This window comes from Rhinolophus sinicus, linkage group LG02, assembly GCF_036562045.2.
Source record: "Rhinolophus sinicus isolate RSC01 linkage group LG02, ASM3656204v1, whole genome shotgun sequence".
In the NCBI taxonomy this organism is placed as follows: domain Eukaryota; kingdom Metazoa; phylum Chordata; class Mammalia; order Chiroptera; family Rhinolophidae; genus Rhinolophus; species Rhinolophus sinicus.
Window position 1 is genome coordinate 102749600 of NC_133752.1, and position 19796 is coordinate 102769395.

Sequence of the window (19796 nt, forward strand, 5' to 3'; positions counted from 1 at the left end):
CCAGCCATATGCCCTTTCATGGGTTTTGTACTGGATTTCTCTCTGCTTGCAAGGCTCTTTCCCCAGGTGTCTTCTTACATGGCTATCTCCTTCACCTTCTTTAAATCTTTGCTCAAATGTCTCTTTCTCAATGATATCTACCTGACAACCATAATTTTAATTGCAACTTTCTTCCCCACATCCTAGCATTTCATTTCCCTGTATAATGTTCTATTTTTTCTCAGAGTACTTATCCCTTTCCAAAAATCCTATACATTTTACTTCTTTGTCATGTTTATTATTTCCCATCTATTCTACCCACTAAAGTGTAAACTCCACAAGGGCAGGGATTTTTGTCTGTTTTGTTCACATATATATTTTATGTGTTCCTAACAGTGTTCTTGGCACATACAACAACAGATCAATAAATTGTGTTGAATGAATTAAAGAAATAATAAGGGCCACAATGTAAGGATGTACCAAGTATCTTAAGAACACAGGGGTACAACCAAAAGCATAACTAACTTAGAAGTCTGGGGGACCTGGAAAATAAAGCTAAAACCCCAAAGCTAAAATTTTATCTCTTAAATACTACAATATGTATTACAAGGCCAATATTTTAAATAATATACATTTTAACTTTAAATTTACATGTAGTATGGATTTTGTCTCCCACATGACTTCCCCAAATTGACAGCATGATGGTCCTGTCAATTCCAAAATAAAATGCATGCTCTCATTTGTGAGAGCAAATCAATGAAGAGTAGTAACTGTTAAGCATGCTTCTTAATTAAAACACAGTAAGGATTTTATCTACAGTACATCATTGAGAATAGAAAATAACAGTTTCACTGTTATTGTTGGCTGAGCAATTTACTTTGGCTCAGAGAAGATTTATCAGGGGACAGGGATCCATGTTAAGCAAATCCTGCAATATGTCACTCAATGGTTCCCAACCATTTCTAATAAATAATACCTTCCTTTTAACATCTAAAGATTTCATGAACCCCTATAACAACATTTTTAATTCTAGTATGTGTTAATTAGGGAAATACATACTAGTAACAAAAAGCTATGAACTAAGAAATACTAAAAGAAATCGTATGTTATGAACAATTGTTATGTACATTTAAAATAGTTTATATACATATTCATATATACACATATATTTAAAATATTTTTTTATTTAGCCTATATATCACGCTTATGCAATATAAATTCACTCATTCCATGCAATAACCCTTAGTCTTCACAGAAGTCCAAGGTCTACCGGGTGAAACCAGTGGTATTAGGTATCCCAAATCTTTCTTATGGACCTTGGAACCTCTAAGACAATGCCTTAGAAATCGGAGTATCACTTACGGCAATAGTATTTAAGCACAAAATTAGCTTAATTAGTAATTAAAAAAGAAATTCTTCGGAGTTGGAATGCCTGGGTTCAAATCCTGGATCCCCTAATTACTAGTGTGTGACCTTAAAAGTTCTTTATCATCCTTAGATCTCAGTTTGCTCATGTATAGAATGAAGACAATTACAGTACTTAACTCATAGGGTTATTATTAGAATTAAACAAGCTACACGTGGAAAGCCCTGAGATCAGTGTCTGGGACGTAAGTCAGGGTATCTGAGTGTTGTTGTTCACCAAGTTTCATCAAATCCAGAACTTAGCCTCTTGTCCCTCAAGGTGTGATATAAACTCACCATGTGCTATTTCTTTTTGTTATTAAGATTGAGACAGGCAAAGTTGAAAAAAGAAAGTCCCCAAAAAACCCTGCCATGACACATTTGTTGAAACGTTTAGCATCTGTTAAACTATAGAGATACGTTTACTGATAGGCTCTACTGCCACAGTAGGTTAAACGCTCCTTTGGCAGGCTCGATAATTATATAGTATTTATAAGAAGACTTATGGTATGTACCATGTAGATATGTAAAGGTACAGAATTTTATGCTACTCATTTTATGTTCCCAACGCATTTTTCGCAACACCACAGAGGACAGTTCTAGCTACCCTTTCCTTCCTAACAAAGCCAGCTTTAATAAAAATGAATGCACTAACAACTTCATTTGAAGTTGAACTTTAAGAAATCCTTTAATGCAAAACTAAGTGTACCCCTGTTTCATATTTAACTTGCAATCGGATATCCCGCAGCTACCAAGGGACCTGGAAAGGTTTGTTAGTTGATGACGAGATGCCTGCTGAGATGGGCTCCACACACAGGTAATGCCCAATTGTAGACAAAATCTTCCGACCTACATTTCAGTCTCCTTTAAAGTTAATCTGAACACACTGTACATGAAAGGAAATGAAAAGTGAGTTTTTCTCCTTTACCATGGCACTGGGACTTCCTGAGTTTTTCATTCCATTGCTGATTGGTCCAGAACTACTATTTCCTTCTAACTATTCCCAATTGTGTCTGTCACACATAATTAGGATTGCACACTAAAAAGAAGTGTTAAAATGTAATAATGCCATTAAATCTGACAAATCTTTTTTACTTTAACCCTGAATATATCAGGAAAAATAGCCATTACCATTTGACATCTGGGTCTAATGGAACCTTTATATTTTTAAGCCATTTTATTATTAATAATTTATAGAAGTCTGAATAAAAGCATAGTGAAAACAACTTTATACAAATTGTAATAAGAATTTAAACACAGCAATCCCTCTGTATCATGTAAATTTTGGTATATAGGCATAAAATATGAAAAAATATTGTCACACATCCTTTTAGCAAAATGGGATGGTCTTTTTATAAAAATATTATTGCATGATGAAACCCTTCCTGTTAAATGACTAACTGGATGAGAAAACCATATTATTTGTTTGTCCTAAGAAGTACTGTTCTCTTGTCAACTCTCAGTTGAAGAAAATTCATCTAGGATATGGTCATTTGAGGACCCACAGTTGAGATTTCATTTATATGATCAATTTCTTCTTCTCCCCCTTCTTCATCATCATCACCATCAAAAAGCCAGATATGTTTCGATCTCTTTGTGAAACATGTCAATTTTTTTCTTTCCCATTACAAATGAAATGAAAAATTCTACATTTTCACTGTGATCCATTAAATCTAAAAGTAGACTAAAACGATAGTGTTTCCAGTCTTCTTGAAATAGAATATAATACTCTGGTTGCACAATTAGAAAAATGAAGGATGACAATTTATTTCTCTATTGGATCACCTTATCTGGGAGATTTCATCATTCTTCTATTTTATTATTTGAGTTATTTTTTTAAAGCATAGTTTGGAATAACGGATGAGTAATGATGAATGATAATAAAATAATTCCTATGATGATAAAATAGCAAAATGTTTCAAGATACCGGAAAAATATGATCCATAAGATCCCATAATGCAACTTAGATTTATAAAAAGGTTCAATGAACCCATGTGGCAATGGCAAGACAGAGTGAGTTTTATTCAATTAAAAAAAATGTTTTCTTTGTCCCTTTGAAAGCCTCTAAAAATAAAAATTATAAAATGCTAATACTTTCAAATAGTAAGAACTGCTTGAAAACAAAACTGAAAACAAAAAATTGGAGTCCATGGACTCTAAAAATACTGAGAGTTAAGAACACTTTTTCTCAAATTATGTTAAATGTTAGTCCATAAAAATATAAAATATGCAAATAAAAATCATCATTAAATTAGAAATATTGTTTTAAATGAAAGGATGGAATAAAGTGAGTATTCTACATTACAGTGGTACTGTCAATACTTTTTAAAGGGATTTCATCAAAAAATATTTTTTAAAATTTCATACTCTCTAACATAGTAATCAGACCGTGTAAACTCGATCAAGACCTTGTAAACTCGATCATAAAAAATAATCTGAAAGACTAAGAAAACTGTATGAATAAAGGTTTTTATTGCAGTGGTATTCGTATAAGTTAAAAATTAGAAGAGGCCTAAATGTTCAACACTAAGTGATGGCCTATTACATCCAGTCATTTAAAATAGTGTTTATAAAGACCACATAGCAACATGAATAATATTTTTCCGCTATTTCTAATGAGAGCTCTCAACCATCACTCTGTATTGGAATAGCTAACTTCAATGGGGCATACATGCTCATAGATAGTCACTAAGTATTTCAAGTCAAAAGATCGAACAAACTGGCATCCTCTCCATACAACCAACCTACTCCAATCATATCCTTGCTTATACACACCCTCTCATGACTAAGAACCACCCAAACCAAATCTCGTAAGTCCATTTTATACATTTCCAGTTCACTCCTACACCTATTACCACTGTCTAGCAAACAGAAGTTACTTAAGGATTAACACATAGTAGGTGAATTAATTAAATGAAAAACAGTCTATAAAATTATATATTATTATTAAACTATGTTCAAATCAGCCTGTATACACACACACACACACACACACACACACACACACACACACAGACTTGGAGGATTAAATCACAATAATAATAGTGGTTATATTCCAGTGGAAGTTTTTCTTTTAGTTCCCAAATTTTAACTAAGAAATTTAAAACAAAAGTCAGTCTCAAAATGTGTTTAATTTGTTTGTATAAAAAAATAAATAAATAAATAATACTTTGAAATTCAATTCCAATGAGACTGCTAGGATACTGGTATAATCATACATTCATTATGGCATCGTAAAATGATACAATTCCTTTGGAAAGCAATGTGTAATGCATGTCAAAAGCCATAAATGTGTTTATACCTTTGACTTATAAACTCCTACCCTGGGAATTTATCATAAGGAAATAATTTAAAAGAAAAATATGCACAAAGATATTTAAGGCAACATTTTAATGTTTAAAAACATTCCAAGTGTCTAAAAATAAGAAAATGGCTAAGTATAGTACATTCTTTAAAAACAGTAAATATAAAATACATAGAATAAGGAAAACACAACAAAAATGTTAAGCTTAAAAAGTGGAACATAATGTTGAATAAAAAGAGTAAAAGAAAATTGTATTAACTATTTCAACAAACCAAATATTCTCTTCGTAAGTAAAAAAAGAATGGGCACTATACAAAATGAGGAAAACTGTTATGTTAGAATGGGAAAAATGTATTCATTTTTAAAGTATCTTCTAGTGGGACTTTGAAGACAATATTTAAAAATCAAAACTGGGAAAGTAGTTACTAATGGATAATAATTTCAAATTTTTCAGAAAATCAAGAGTTTCAGAAAGGATAACATAAGGCTGCTGCTAAATGACAAAGGAATTCTGTTTTAGATACAAGTTTCCTCAAGGAAAATAAATAATAAATATATTCATAGTAACTAACAAAGTTCCACAGACGCTAAATTATTAACAAAATTATTATTATTCTTTCTAAAATAGGCCATCAGTGGTTTAAGTTGTATGCTTTTCCTTAAGATTTTGAATACATTTTTTGACATTTAATTGGATATTCATTAACACTAACAGAAAAGGAAAGAGTGCCACCTACTGAACTATAATCACTGCCACATTATAAAAGAAATCAATTTTCTTATTTAAACTGCAGAATTTGAAGTCTCCAGCAAGAATACAATGGATGGATAATAAATAAATATTATTAACAGAGTATATTTAAGCATTACATTTTTACTATATAATACTTGATAAAAATGAATTATAAATTTAAACCAAGTGTGATTATTTGAGGGGGAAATAACCAATTTAGAGCGTTCTTTGTGTGCCTGGCAATGTATTAGAAAAAAACATCAACAATTAATCTTAACACTGTAACATCACATCACAGTGCTCACAACAAAAAGAGAGAAAAAGTATTACTTCTTTCCTGTGGTAAAATTAGAAGCAAATAATCACACTTAAGTATTATCTAAAATAAAAATTCTTAAATATTTAGGGTCAGAAAAAGTTGATTAAAAGTTAGTAAAAGTGACATCAATTAAACTAAAGTCCATTACCAAAAACACAATGGAAGAGACAGAGCTCTGAGAGGTAGTTGTAAAGCTCTGGCCAATACAATTTGCATATTCACATATGTCTTCATTTTGCTTCTCGCAAAGTTAATCAGTGTCATAAAATTTTGAGTTATGCTACGGTCTTCAGGGTGTGAGCTGATGAACCAGCACCAGCGGGAAGTGCAGTGGACGGGTGGGTGGGACTGAACCTCCCTTACCCAGAATGCAGTAACACTCCTAAGTTTGACTCTGTGAGTCTTGCTCTGTGCCGCAGGATTTCACACACCATGTCAGAATTTCCACGTGAGAAAGAATGAGAGGGAGCATAATTACAAACGTGTACACTTATTGTACTCTAAGTGTTTTATCAGGCTATAGTGGCATGACAACCAATGTATTTGGTACTGAGAGTTACAGGAACACATTGTAAAGGCAGGCCTGCTGTCAGAAGACCCTATCAAAAACCTGTAACGATAGATCACATTTATCTCATTCAATTATAATAATCCCATGGAGGCTATTTATCCCCATTTTACAAATGAGGGCACTGGGGCTTGTGAGAAAGTAAAAAGAAAGGCTTGCAATTGTCAGACTTCAATGAAATACTAAGCTACAAAGTTTTGGTAGTCAAACATCCCATTACTAAAGAAAACATCAAACGTTATATATATATAACTTCAAGCCCTGAACTAATAAACTAAAGGTTAATGTTTAATCTTCTATAACAAAACTGACATTAGGTGTTTTCAAGCAATTTCTGGTCTAAGAACTCAAGGAATATTAATTTAGCATCCTACAAGGACAACTGGGCCATGTTTAAATATACTCCCTCCACCAGGAGGTCACTGAAAGGAGGGCCTCTGCACCACCCAACGAAGCACGTCTGGCACAGACTGGGCGCTCTATCAGCAAACTGGTCATAACAAGTAAACCTGGCCATTTTTAAAGCAAGGAAGTCTGCCCGTATCCCAGGTTCATGCCAGATTTCGTAATCTTGAACTCTACCTGATTGTTTTTAAAAATTAAACAAAAGGTCATGCTAGAGCAGTGCCTGAGGGAGATAAGGTGCGTTCTAAATTTTATCTCCTTACCAGGCCAGTCTGTTTAAGATCTGGATATCCAGTCTCCCAACTGCTCACCTAACCTCAGCTCCTCTCTAGCATATTCTCTGCAACTTCTCTATCACCCAGTCCTGTCCAGTCACGTCTCCCACACCTGGTCCTTCCTCTGCATCACTCCCCAGTCAGAATTCGGGCCCCATCATCTCTCCCTGGACGACTGCGACAAGCTCTATCAATGCTTGCAGTGGTGTCCTCTCTGGCGTCCATCCTTCCCACGACCACCAGAATCTACTAATCTAATCAACGTATCCTGGTTATTTAAAGATTATCCAGACTCCCTCATTCCTTGCAACAAACGAAGTAAATATTCCAAATTATAATTTGAAATCACATACAAACATTGGTCTAATCTTTTTTCCATATATATTGGAAGCCCTAGGAAGGCACCTCTGTATTTCCAGAAATAAGCTGTGTGCCCGGCATATAGTAGGTTCTCCAGAGCTACTTGATGAATGAATGAAAAAACGGTTTTGTATTTCCTTTTAGCACCAATAGCACAGGATCAGTATATAACCCCCGTGAATGACGCAAATAACAATATCATTTTATTTGAAATAGGAAAGCTCTATGTAGCCATAGCAGGTAATTAGTTATGTAAAATGCAATTACTGCACTGTCCCAGATAAGATTCAAATTCAGAAAAGCAAGACAGGCGAACTCCTAACTTACAACAAAGCACTAACTTTGGGGTCTTATCCCAAGTCAGCCATGTAACATCACCTACACACACACACACACACACACACACACACACACACACACACGAAGTCTTCCAAGAAATATAATTAGATAACAGGAACGTTAAACTTCTGGAAAATTTAAAATTGGGGGAAAAAACAACAACAAAATCTTTTTTTCTGATCTGGATGCCTGGAGGGCAAAACTGACAAATTAGGTGGTTGTGGTAAATAAAATATCAAAATACTTAATTTTTCTAAGGCATTTGATGTGATTACTTGTTGACTTAGACACAGAAAAACTATTTTATTATAGTGAAAATGTGTCCTTATTTTTATAAATCCAGACAGATTAAAGAAAAAACTTTCAGTAAAGAAGAGAATTTTTGGCCAAGTCCACTGTAAATTGCAGTCTACCAAATCTGTGCAAGCTGGTACTTTATCCCTATTTTGAAATGTATACACCTCTACTTCAGGACTAATTTTGGTGGTCTGAATGCAAACCACCGTATTTATTATAAAAATTTTATTATAAATTTTTTAAAATTTAATCTTTATGCTATAGGTAAGGAGCCATTTCTAAGGCTAGTAAGAAGCAGAAAAAGTAACATGAGTAAAAGAATTGGAACATGATTTTTTTAAAAAAAATAACTACTCCAGAAGTTAATTTGAAAGAAAAAGAAAAAAACTTGAGATGTCACAAGATAAACCTTCCTGTTTTTATTCATGTACACTGAGAATCCTACCAGGGTAACGAGGGACGCAACGGGTACGGGGCTAAGACTAACGGACTGGGACTCCGTTGTCATTCCTGTCACTTAAGAGCTGTGTTACTTTGGATAAGCTACTTTCTGAGACTTCTTCCCCAACATTCTGAACAAATTCCCGTAAAGATAGCAGTCACTTCCTCCGGGTTTTGAATTGACCTCTCAGGTAGAGTAATAGGAATTTAGGTTTTGTGCAGAAGGTGAAATGGAGAGTGAGTGTACGATGTAAACAGTAAGTAAGATGAGGGTAAGTTCTAGAGACAAATAAACCTAATAATTAGAACAAAAATCTGTTAAGTGTGACGGTAGAGATACATGGGCGCCCAAAAGAGCATGGCATGGGAAGGGAACTCCAAGTCAGCCCATAAAGATCCGGAGACATACAGTTCCTTTGGGGAAACAAGCAAGTTAATGATTCTGGGGGTTAAAGCCGGAGGAATGAGGGGCAGGAAATTAATATGTAAAGGTAGGCAGAAGTCTCATCATGGAGGGCCCCACAGATTTACAGAGAAACCTGTACGGAATGTGACAGGCCAGTCACCACAAATGGGCCCTCTAGATCATTTCAGAAATAAACTTTATGGCTCGGAGGCTGTAGGATTTGGAAAAAACAAACACCACAAAGCCCCAGGCAACTGCCTTGGATGCACAGAATACATTTTACCCAGACCCTTGCACTCCAGCCCTGCAAGGCCATGAGGGTGAAGTACCCGAGGGGGTGACAGGGAGTGCTAGGTGTGAGGCGGGGCTTTGGGGCCCAGAGGCATTCTGCAAACCTGTCTACTCAGAAGCCTGGCTTGATGACGGTATTACCCGCTTAGGAATGTCCTGCCCACGCAGAGCTTTCCAGCAACCACAGAAAAAGGCCAAAGGAGGGGAGGGATGGGCATCTTACTCATGCCTCCGCCTTCGATGTGGGTTGTGTGTGTAGGACGTGACACATAGTGGGTATCCTACATGCAGCACTGAATGCAATCAACTAAATCCAGCTCTGCTCCCTATTCAGTGTGACACGCAGGTTCATCCACCCTTTTGTAAAACGTCCACCACTCCTTCTGTAAAGCGGGAATGGTAATAGCATCCGCCGTTAGGGGTTGTTTCAAGATTAAATGAGATAATGCTTATGAAAATACCATGTGCTATCAAGGACAAATTATCCGACGGCTGCTTTTATATTTCTATTTGCAAGTAAACACAAATATTAATATTTTAGTGACTAAAAGGCAGTGTAAATTTCCTCAGTAACAGTCTTCGATTCATTTAGTAATCTCAGCTACAAGAATGAACTTCTCTAGAATGATTAAAGGCATTTTTATTTTGAATGAAAAAAAGAAATTGCTTCCCTTAGACATTTTTGGTTTTCCTTGAGAAAAAAGGGTTGCTCACTGTAAGTGTAAACAGAGAAAGCTAATAAAGTGTCTTATACTGTGGAATATACTTACTTTTTGTGTAACAGTTTATTTTGGAAGATAAGGCTAGTTCAGAGAAGAGATAAAGATGTAAACAAAGGGAATAATGGGGTAGCATTTCAGAAATTTATAGGAAACAAAATTAGCAGAATGGATTATAGGGTAAGAATAAGCATTTCTAGCTTGAATGAGTGGGTATGAGATGGTGCCACCAACTAAAATAGGTAACACAGGTGTATTAAGAGTCAGATAACATTAACAGCGTTTGATATACTGATGTGAGGTGTTACGGACAATGTGGAAACAACCCACCAACAACGGGGTATAGTGTCTGAGGGGTGTGGTGGGAGGGAGAGACAGCTCAGGAAGTCAACAGTATACAGATGAGAGTTGAAACCATGAGCACACAGAAGATCCCACACAGAAATTGTGTACAGTGAGAAAAGCAGACGTCAAAGATAAAATTTTGGGAGCCTCAACAATTTAGAAGTACAAGAATTACAGAAGATGAGCCCACAAAAGGCAGAGGGAATGAATCAGTCATATAAGCAGCATGAAGAGCACAATGTCACTAAGGAAAAGTAGTTTCAAAGAGTGATAAATGCAAGAAGATGCAATAAAGGGACTCCTGGAAGAAAGTAGCAATGTAGTTTTTGGATCTTCCCAAGTTGCCACATAGCAATAGAGCAATTATCATAACGAGGTGACAAAGTATATCCATCAATGCCAAGATACAAGAGGGTGAAGACTAACCACCAAGAGCCACGAGACACGAGTACTACCCATCTGTGCAGGGGGAGGCGGTGAGAGGTAATGGGAAGACTGGCCCAACGAGGAGAACCTCAAAAAGCCAACAGATACCCCCTGAAAGCCTGCAGGCCCTGTAAGAAGAGTGGCCGAGGCTGAGCAGGGTCTGGCTACTTCCAAAATGGGTGAGGTCCAGGAGCCAGAGTGAGACCTACAGGGCTGGGAAGAGTCAAGTGCAGAGATTTCAAACCTGACCCTTTGCTACTCTCTCCAGGGCAGAGCCCGCTGCAAAGAAACTTGCTGGCACTGGAGTCACAACTGAGCAGAAAAGGAAAACTGGCATTAAGAAAAGAGAAGATCCAGATAAAAGTGGTGGAAGAAAACAGACAGAACGTCTCAGAAAGGAAGCTACCCTACTTTTGAACACTACACAAAAACAACAGGAGAGGGGCCACTGTAAAGTCTGAAAAACTCCCCTGAACTTCCTTCTAGATGTTCAGAAAAGCTATACTCACATACACAATTTCTATAAGAAAAAGGAGATTAAATACTAAAGACAATGGAAGTTCACAAGAAACACATACTCAAAAAAAAACCAAAAAACCAACCAACAGATAAAAACTGTAATGTTCTATTTTAAAATGGTCTAAAAGACATGAGAGAAAATAAATCAAAATTAGAAAAACTCGGAAATGAGGTGACAGAACTCAGAAAGGTAGCTATACGATCTGACAATGTACAATTATAGAAAATTGGGGTGAATAACAGGAAACATAAACAAAAAAATTTTTTTCACCTGTTTCAGTAATCATGAATGATACAGTATTAAACTGTATGCCTAATCTAAGCTATAGTAAGTAAATGAGTGAGTATGGAATGTTCTATCCTCTTTACCCCTGGGAGCCAGAATTCCTGTTATGGACAAAAGTATTCACTGATGAAACACAAAAAGTAAAAACTGTAGTCTTGAATCTGAATTGGAAATATCTATATGGACGCAGAAAGTACCTCGTCTATTATCTGCCTGTCTACCTATCTACCTATCCACACACACCTATATGTATATTTTATTACTTATTGCCTAGAAACAATGAAGACACAGTTGTAATAAGTACCCCAAGTGCCTAGATTGTGAACTTGAAATGCCATTTCCCAGGAAGCCAGGGCTTCTTGATTCCAAGTGCGGGACGAGAATATACAAGATGAGCCTGGAACATTTTGATGCACCAGACAGCAAGGGCTCTCTCAAAGACGACTAGCATCATTCCAAAAGGATTCAGAAGCCAGATGGAAGAAGCTGCCACTGGCCAGAGATGGGACAATCTGAGTTGCAATAAGGGTAAAACTAATTAGTCACCTATAGATGACCAGGAACCCACTCATTATTTTCAAAACTGGGTTTATAAAATGAAAGAATCAGGCATTTCTTCCTTTCCCTGTATGAACTGTACCACTGAGTAACTCAATAACAGATGAGAGAAAGGGTTTCCTTATACAATTATTCTAGTAAAGAATGAAATAAAACCCCAGTGACGCACTATCACGACCTTGCAACCCCCAGTGAGTGAGTGTCAACACCGCTAATACCAAAGAAGGGGAACCCCAACGTCAGCCTCCTGAGGAGGGAGCACAGCCCTGCGTCTGTCTGGCCCAAGTCTGACCCAGCCCAGCTTCTCGCTGCCAGTGTGCAAGAAACACACTGAAGCATACTAGGAGCACACAGTCAGCAAAACCCAGATGGTGGCAACCCTGGAAGTCAGGCACCCAGATTCTTCAATACACTGGAAGAAAAAGAAAGGGCTTTGGAAAGAGCGGGTTGGTGGGGTGGAGGGTGGGGCGGCTGTGGATCAAGAGAGACCTAAAAGACGTGTGAAGTAAAACAAGAGGACGGCGTAAAGAAATCAAAGTGTCAGGGATACACACTTGGCTGATAACACTAAAAAGCAAAGAAATATTCCCTACAAAGTTAGGATCGTGGTTAGTTTTGGAGGGAGCGAGGAGGGGACTATGAACTGGGCTGGGTGGGGGGTGGGCAGTTCTGGGGACGTTGGTAAAGTTTTATGTGTTGAACTGAGAGGTGGTTAAAAAGGTATTTGATTGGCCTTCTAATAGTTCACTACGCTACACCCCCACAAAAAGAGGCTCTGTAAGGTCACCAATTACTACGTAATTGGGGATCTCAGAGCTGTTTCAAGGAAAGGATGAGAGTAGGAAGTCAGATTGCAGATTGAGAAATAAATGGCAGGTACTGAAGGGGACACATATCTTGAGTCTAAGGAGTCGAGACATTTGACGTTAAAGATCTAGAAGGATTCACACCTGTTAAACAAGGTTATTCCAGGGAAATGGGAGTATGATTCAATGGGCAAGAATGCCTTCTGTATCATCCCCTCCTCCATCACCTTCACATTGCTGACATTCAAACAGCTCCTCAGTCAAGAATCTACCCCGGCCCAGCTGTTAGGTTTGCATTCCCTTAGCCCCTACTCATACGATTAACAATGTTCTAGGTTTATTCTTATTGTAGAGGTACCTCATAAATGTATGTTGTGTTTCAATTCAAAAGTAAAGTCCTTAAAAAGGAGGAAGGGAAAACAGCAAGAGAACTAACATTCGTGGCTGTGTGTCGTATGAGTTAATATATTTTATATAAATGTATTACAAAATACCTCACTTAACCCTCACTGTCACCCATGAGGTAGGTATTATATTTTTCATCGAGGTATAACTGACACAGAACACTGTATTAGGTTCAGGTGTATAACATAATGATTCAGTATTTCCAATATATTGGGAAATGATCACCACACTAAGTCTAGTTAACATCCGTTACCATACATCGTTACAAAGGTTTTTTCTTATGGTGAGAACTTTTAAGATCTACTCTCTTAGCAATTTTCAAACATGTAACACAGTATTATTAACTATAGTCACCATGCTGTACATTATATCCCAAGACATTTTTTTATAACTAGAAGTTTGTATCTTTGGACCCCCTCAGTCACCTTGCCCACCCCCTACCTCCGACAACCACCAATCTGTTCTCTGTATCTATGAGCTTGCTTTTTAAAAAATTTCCAAATAGTTTTCATTTATTTTTTACACCTATTTCACAGATGATGAAAATAAGGTTCAGAAAGGTAAAGCAACTTGGTGGGACTATAAACCCAGACAGTGGTTGAGTCCCGTCCGAATGGCTCCATGAAGCCCCTGCTTTTTCTACGACAGCCTGTGCCCCTTCGGCCCTTCTATTCTTACACACTCTCCATTGCAGAGAAGACATTCACATGTTTTTCTGACATGAACCAAGCGGAAGGACTGATAAGATGGTAGTCCTGTGACAGCACTTGACTAATCACATTTTATGACCAAAGTCAGGCACATCACAGGCGGCTCATAAGGAAATAAAAGAATAATAAAGAACTTGGCGAACAGATGTTATTACCAAAGTTGTTCACGTCTGTACCACACTTTGCTCCACTAACCAGAATACCAGGAACTTTCTAACATACTGTACCAATGAAAAAAGAGATTTTAGATTGGAATGATTTATTAAGTGGACTTGGGTGGCTACACTGAAAAATGGTAACCACAGGACTGCATTTTAAATCCTTTTCCCTGAATGGGGGTGGGGGGGGAAGGTTTTGAAAAGCATCTTAACGTACTGCCTATCATTTATTGCATCCTTATAAATCATATGCATTAACTTATGAATCAGCAAATTTCTACTTCTTAAAGAATCCGTAAATATTAGCTAAAAAAAGAAGAGTTGTTTTCAGACTTGCATTATTTTCCTTTTTAAATGGTTATAATTTATATTCCATAAAAACTCAAATGAAATATGATTCTCCTGTGCTTCAAATATTCCAGGAGAGAAACTCAAAAATTCACTGTCGTAATTTCAGACAGACATACGTATCTAAACTCATTAACTTGTTTTTTATACTCCTTCACTACACAATGTAATATAACTCAGACTTACATCTGAGTTACATCTTAGTTACATTTCCTTGGCAGTATTTAAACATGATAACCATATCACTTTGAGAGAACTTTATTGTGTATTATTTGCATGCTATAAAAAAAAAACCACAAGAGGGACTTGGTTAAGTGGAGATCATTATCAAAGTCCTAGCTTTGGTTTTGAGTAGTGAGCTTGTTAGAGCTTATTTCTAAAAAAATAATTAAATAACTCTCTAAATAGATAAATGCAGATAAATCATGGACCAAAGATGAGCCTACGCACAGATCAAGGATGAAGATTAATCAAATGTCCATCTTAGTCGAAATTATTAAAAGGTCAGAAAAAAACAAAAATCAAACAGTTTAAATATTAAATAGGAGGTATAATAGAAGAGAGAAAGACATACAAGCCACAAGATACATGTAGAAAGCTCCAAAAGGCAGAGAAGAAATAGCTGAAATCTATTAAATGGAGAAGACAGTAGTTAAGGCTCAGTCACATGCCTCTGGATAATGCACATACGTCCTGGCCGTTAAACTTGACCACCATCTCATTTACTGATACAAAACTTATAATGACCTACTACTTTGAGAATCATTGGCGTTCCAGTTACTCGCATGTTAGCGTCTTTCCTTTAGTCTCCTCCTACACGATCCCTTAAGTTTTCTCCCAGCATTGGCTAACCATTCACGTTTTCTTAGCACAATTCCAAATTTTGTGTGCTTCTAAGTACCTTTCGGCTAAAAACTTCAGAGCTACAGAAAGATTATTCTTAAAGTACAAGAGGACATATCATGGATTAATACTCAGCATGACTTTTATAAAGATGTCTTGGAAGCTTAATAAGTTATATTTAAAGACAACAGCAAAGAAAATTCCAGGCCCATTTGACATTCGTGTCCTGTTTGTAAGAGAAAATGGAGTTCTTTCCAATCAGGCCTCTGCCCAAGAAACCCTCCTTTGAGAATGTTGATATTAAAATGCATTTGCTATCTTTTTAAAGTAAATAAATATATGTTTAGAGAAGTAACAAATATAGATTTCTTAGATCAAAACCATTGACATTAGGGAATGAGGGGTTTAAATTTAGAGAACGACTTTACATAGGGAGTTATAAACAGTAAGAGTTCCTCAAAGGTAATAAAGGCTACAAATACAAATAAATTGGTGGGAGGAGACACACTTTTAGGCAGTTACTAAGGGGCGAGGGGACGGGAGAAAGGGGATGAGGACTTATTGTTTACTGGTTGCAGAGTTGGAGAAGATGGAAAAGTTCTCGTGGTGACGGCCACACAACAATGTGAATAATGTCACCGAACTAACTGTACATCTGAAAATAGTTAAAATGGTCAATTTTATGCATATTTCACCACAGTGAAAAAAAAAAAAAAATCACAAATAAAAATTATTTCTGTCATCATTTGCATTGTTTGGAAGTATATCTATGGTTTTAGAATTGAAAAAAGAAGGGAACTGCAACTTTTCTAATTTATGACAAGAAAAAACATTATGTACCTGCATTAGAGACCACAATACTTATCTCTTTAGAATGTGAGTGAACCTAAATAATCAACATGCCAAATCATGCAAGAAAAAGAGACCTCTGTGATGATTGACTATAGTGCCTGATAAACTATTATTTTATAATCAAAAGTTATATAACCAAACAGTCAACATTAGTACTTAACACTAAAAAACAAAGATAAATCTGCATAATTATTAGTGACTGTTCACTCACTGTTCCCAGCTTCATCCAACTCACATTAATAATAAGGGGGGAAGAAACGAGCTACCCCAATTTTTCTGTTTCAAAGGTTTTCTAATTTACTTAAATATGCCATTCTCATTTGATATGTCTACTGAAAGGTCTCTGTGGACACATTCTGTCCTCCCCTTCTTAAAATTTACAAAGGGAATAAATGCCTCATCAGACAGAATCTGGATTATGCCAAGGTTCTGCCTGGGGATGCCAGCTGCAAGTTTGTTGACTTAAAGCTTAGAACGATTTGTAAATAACATTAAAACATGGTGACTGTATTTCTAGAATTTATATATTGGCATAGCTTTTATATAATTTTCTTAGGAGAACTGAGAAGATTAAAACCCCATTAAAACAGTTACATGAGGATATGAGTAAGAAACGAACAACACATTACAAACCTTCTTGAGAAGACACGATGGGTGGCATGTAATCAGGAATGTACTCTTTCCTTTCCTCTGCATCTTTACTTCCAGGTTGAGGAAACTGAAGTACATTGTTCTTACTAACAGGAAACGAAGGAATTTGATGTGGGAAAGTGACAGGTTCAATATTGTGAATATAATCTTCTAGTTCATGAAGACTAACGCCCATAAGTTGGAAAGCTTCACTAACGTCATCCAAAACTGGGTCTGTTCGGCCATCTGAAACAAAGTCAAAAGCAAAGCAAATTATTATTATTTTTTAATTCTATGAATGCTCCTTTAAAAAATAATAAGCAAATATGTAGCTCAGAATCAAGTATATTATATATTCAAGACCCAGTGAACTAGAGCATATTATTTAAAGATTAGAAAACTGATTCTTAAAGTCAGTTTTAAATATGACCTGACAACCAACCAGAACACCACAGACCATTCATACTAATAATCAGCTAGTATAGAACAAATATCAAAAGTAGTTTAGGGATGGTCAAGAGCATCTGGAACAGTGGCTAACACAAAGTCAATGCTCAATAAATGTTACTATTATTGTCTGTTATCAAATAATTAGAAGGCTGTGCTAAGTAAATGGCCATTACATTTTCTCTGTCGTTCAATGATGCATCTCGGGCAAATAGTTGTCACTCAATAAATATTCATTGAATGAATTATACTGTTGAATCAATTTTTTAAACCCAAGGAAATTTACAGAAAGAACTTAAATCATAAAGGTAATTTACATATAAAAGTTTTAATGCAATTAAAAGACACCATAAAAAGAGATATAGATAAAAAGATTAAAAGTTAGGTGGAGTAGGATTCTCTTTAGAAAAGGAACTCTCTCCTATGCCTACCCTTAGCAGAACTTAAGGTTTTCACATCTTTTAAAACTTCTATGAAAATTCCAGTTCCTGATTTCTAATAGCCTAATGGATTTTTTTTACTGAAATCTCCTATGTTCACTTCAAACTCAGCATTTCTGAAATCAAATCATGCAGTAAAATGAAAATAATACAAATTTTGTAAAAATTCAACACATGCTTGCTCACATGCACTAAAAAAGCTCTAGAAGGATTATACATCCAAGGGTTAACATTAACAGTTCAAGGGGGTGAAAGCTGCAGTATAGGGGAAGGGGAAAGTTTAAAAGGAGACTTTCACTTCTAACTTCAAACGCTTCCGCAGTTAGGGTTTTTCTACAAGTATGAGTTACTTCTATGATGTATAAAAAAGAAATAAAATCAATACTCATTCTTCCTTTTAATGATGTAGATAAGCATTTCAACTCTTCTTTTCCTATCCAAAGTATTATTATTCTCTCAGACTAAAAAATATAATCACTTGAATTTCTTCATATGCTTTGCAATTTCAATCTAAGACCTTTGGGTACTTTCCACTCCCTGCCCCACTCTGCTTTTGGCCCTGGATTTCAGAATTTTTCATTCTATTCCTACTATCACTATCTCGGAATAGTTCCAAGTTCTCCCCACTTGAGTCTCTTGCCCCTCTCTGACAAGACAATTTTCTTAAACTATCCCTTTCATCACATTGTTTCCTTCCTTAGGAGTAGGCAGTGTTTTCTACCACGTTTTTATTTCTCTGTCTTTTATGTCCCTCCCTAACCTGATTTCACTGTTTAACCTTTTCCTCTAAATCCCTCCAAATGAACTGGCTACATACGTCAAGCCAGCCACCTCACTGGTACTTTCATCATGTTTAATTCTATGTGGATATCTTAGTTTATGCTTTCTCTAACCTGACATACTCGCCATCTTTACACAACCATACTTTATAGCTCAACTCAAATCTCATCTTTTCTGTGAAGTAATCCTGCCCAGAACCCACGGCCCCAAACCATCTGTCCTTTACCTTATTCCTTTTGCATTTACTGCCTAGACCACGCAATAATTAAGTTATAGTACCAGTCTTGAAGAGTCATTCTGAAAGATTTACACCTGCTTCCAGCTCATGTAACTCATATTTTACACATATTACAACATAGACAGAAACATCTGCCCCTGAATGCTTTGACAAATTGTTACCTTAGGGAAATTTAAAGTTGCATTATTTGTTGAATGAATAGTAACTTCTGATGCTTGCTTTAACTTGGGAGCTTTTGAAAAAGGGACAGATACCATCGGTTTGGTTTTGCTGACATTGTAACACCCATATACAAACCTTATGGGCAGGGATTGTGCCTAAGTAATTTTATGTCTCCAACACCTAGCACAGTGTTTAGTTCCTAAGTGGTACTCAATAAATGTCTATTAAAAAGACAGAAAACATTAAGCAAATATGTAACTCAGAATCAACTATATTATATATTCAAGACCCAGTTATCGGAAACAGGATTTAAAGGAATAGAATACAAGATTGCCTAGTAGCAATCTAAAGTTATAGGATTCGAAGTTAAAACAAGGATAGTAAAGAAAAAAGAATCTAAAAAGTCTGTAACTAATAAGTATACCAGGAATTAGCAATTTTTTAAAAAGTCACCATATCACAATGGAGAATAATGAACCTGATAATTGCATTCTCACTAAGAGGAAGAAAATCAACTACAGAAATTGGGTCATTGGAAAGGGGTTCGCATTAACTCACAACAGTGATCACGTGATGACTTGGGCACAACTGGAGTGCACATCCTGGCTCTGTGTATAACGCAGGAAAGGTAACTATGTATTCAGGGATATTCTCATCACCTAAACGTACAGAACATCCATCCTTACTCAGGGGACTTGGTAGCAAAAATATAATCTGGACGATGCATAACCATAACAGTAACCTCAAAAGACCATGAAGGAGGACAGTGGGGACAGCGGAGGGTGGGGGTAGAAGCAAAAGCCAAGCGAGTCCTATCGTGTGCTGTTGGTGTACTTTCAGAATAACCAAGAATGAGAGTTCCTGGGCAGTTCAAATTTAGCTTAGAAGTATCAGTGAAATCAGGCATTCAAAAAATACATACTTTTAAAACTCAAAAAGTGAAGTGAGTAAATAGCTATTATGGTTGTGGGTTATTAGTTCATTCATTTAGTCAACAAATATT

The 19796-nt window shown here is 36.2% G+C and overlaps 1 protein-coding gene across 2 annotated transcripts in view; it reads right to left on the minus strand.

The window, feature by feature from the left end:
- The window catches only part of TAF3 (TATA-box binding protein associated factor 3), a 145783-nt gene that overhangs the window by 124157 nt on the left and 1830 nt on the right, over positions 1-19796 (minus strand). For both annotated transcript variants that reach the window (XM_019738270.2, XM_074325012.1), the window contains exon 2: positions 16730-16972. In XM_019738270.2, coding sequence (XP_019593829.1) covers positions 16730-16972 — 243 coding nt within the window. The remainder of the gene's footprint in view (positions 1-16729; positions 16973-19796) is intronic.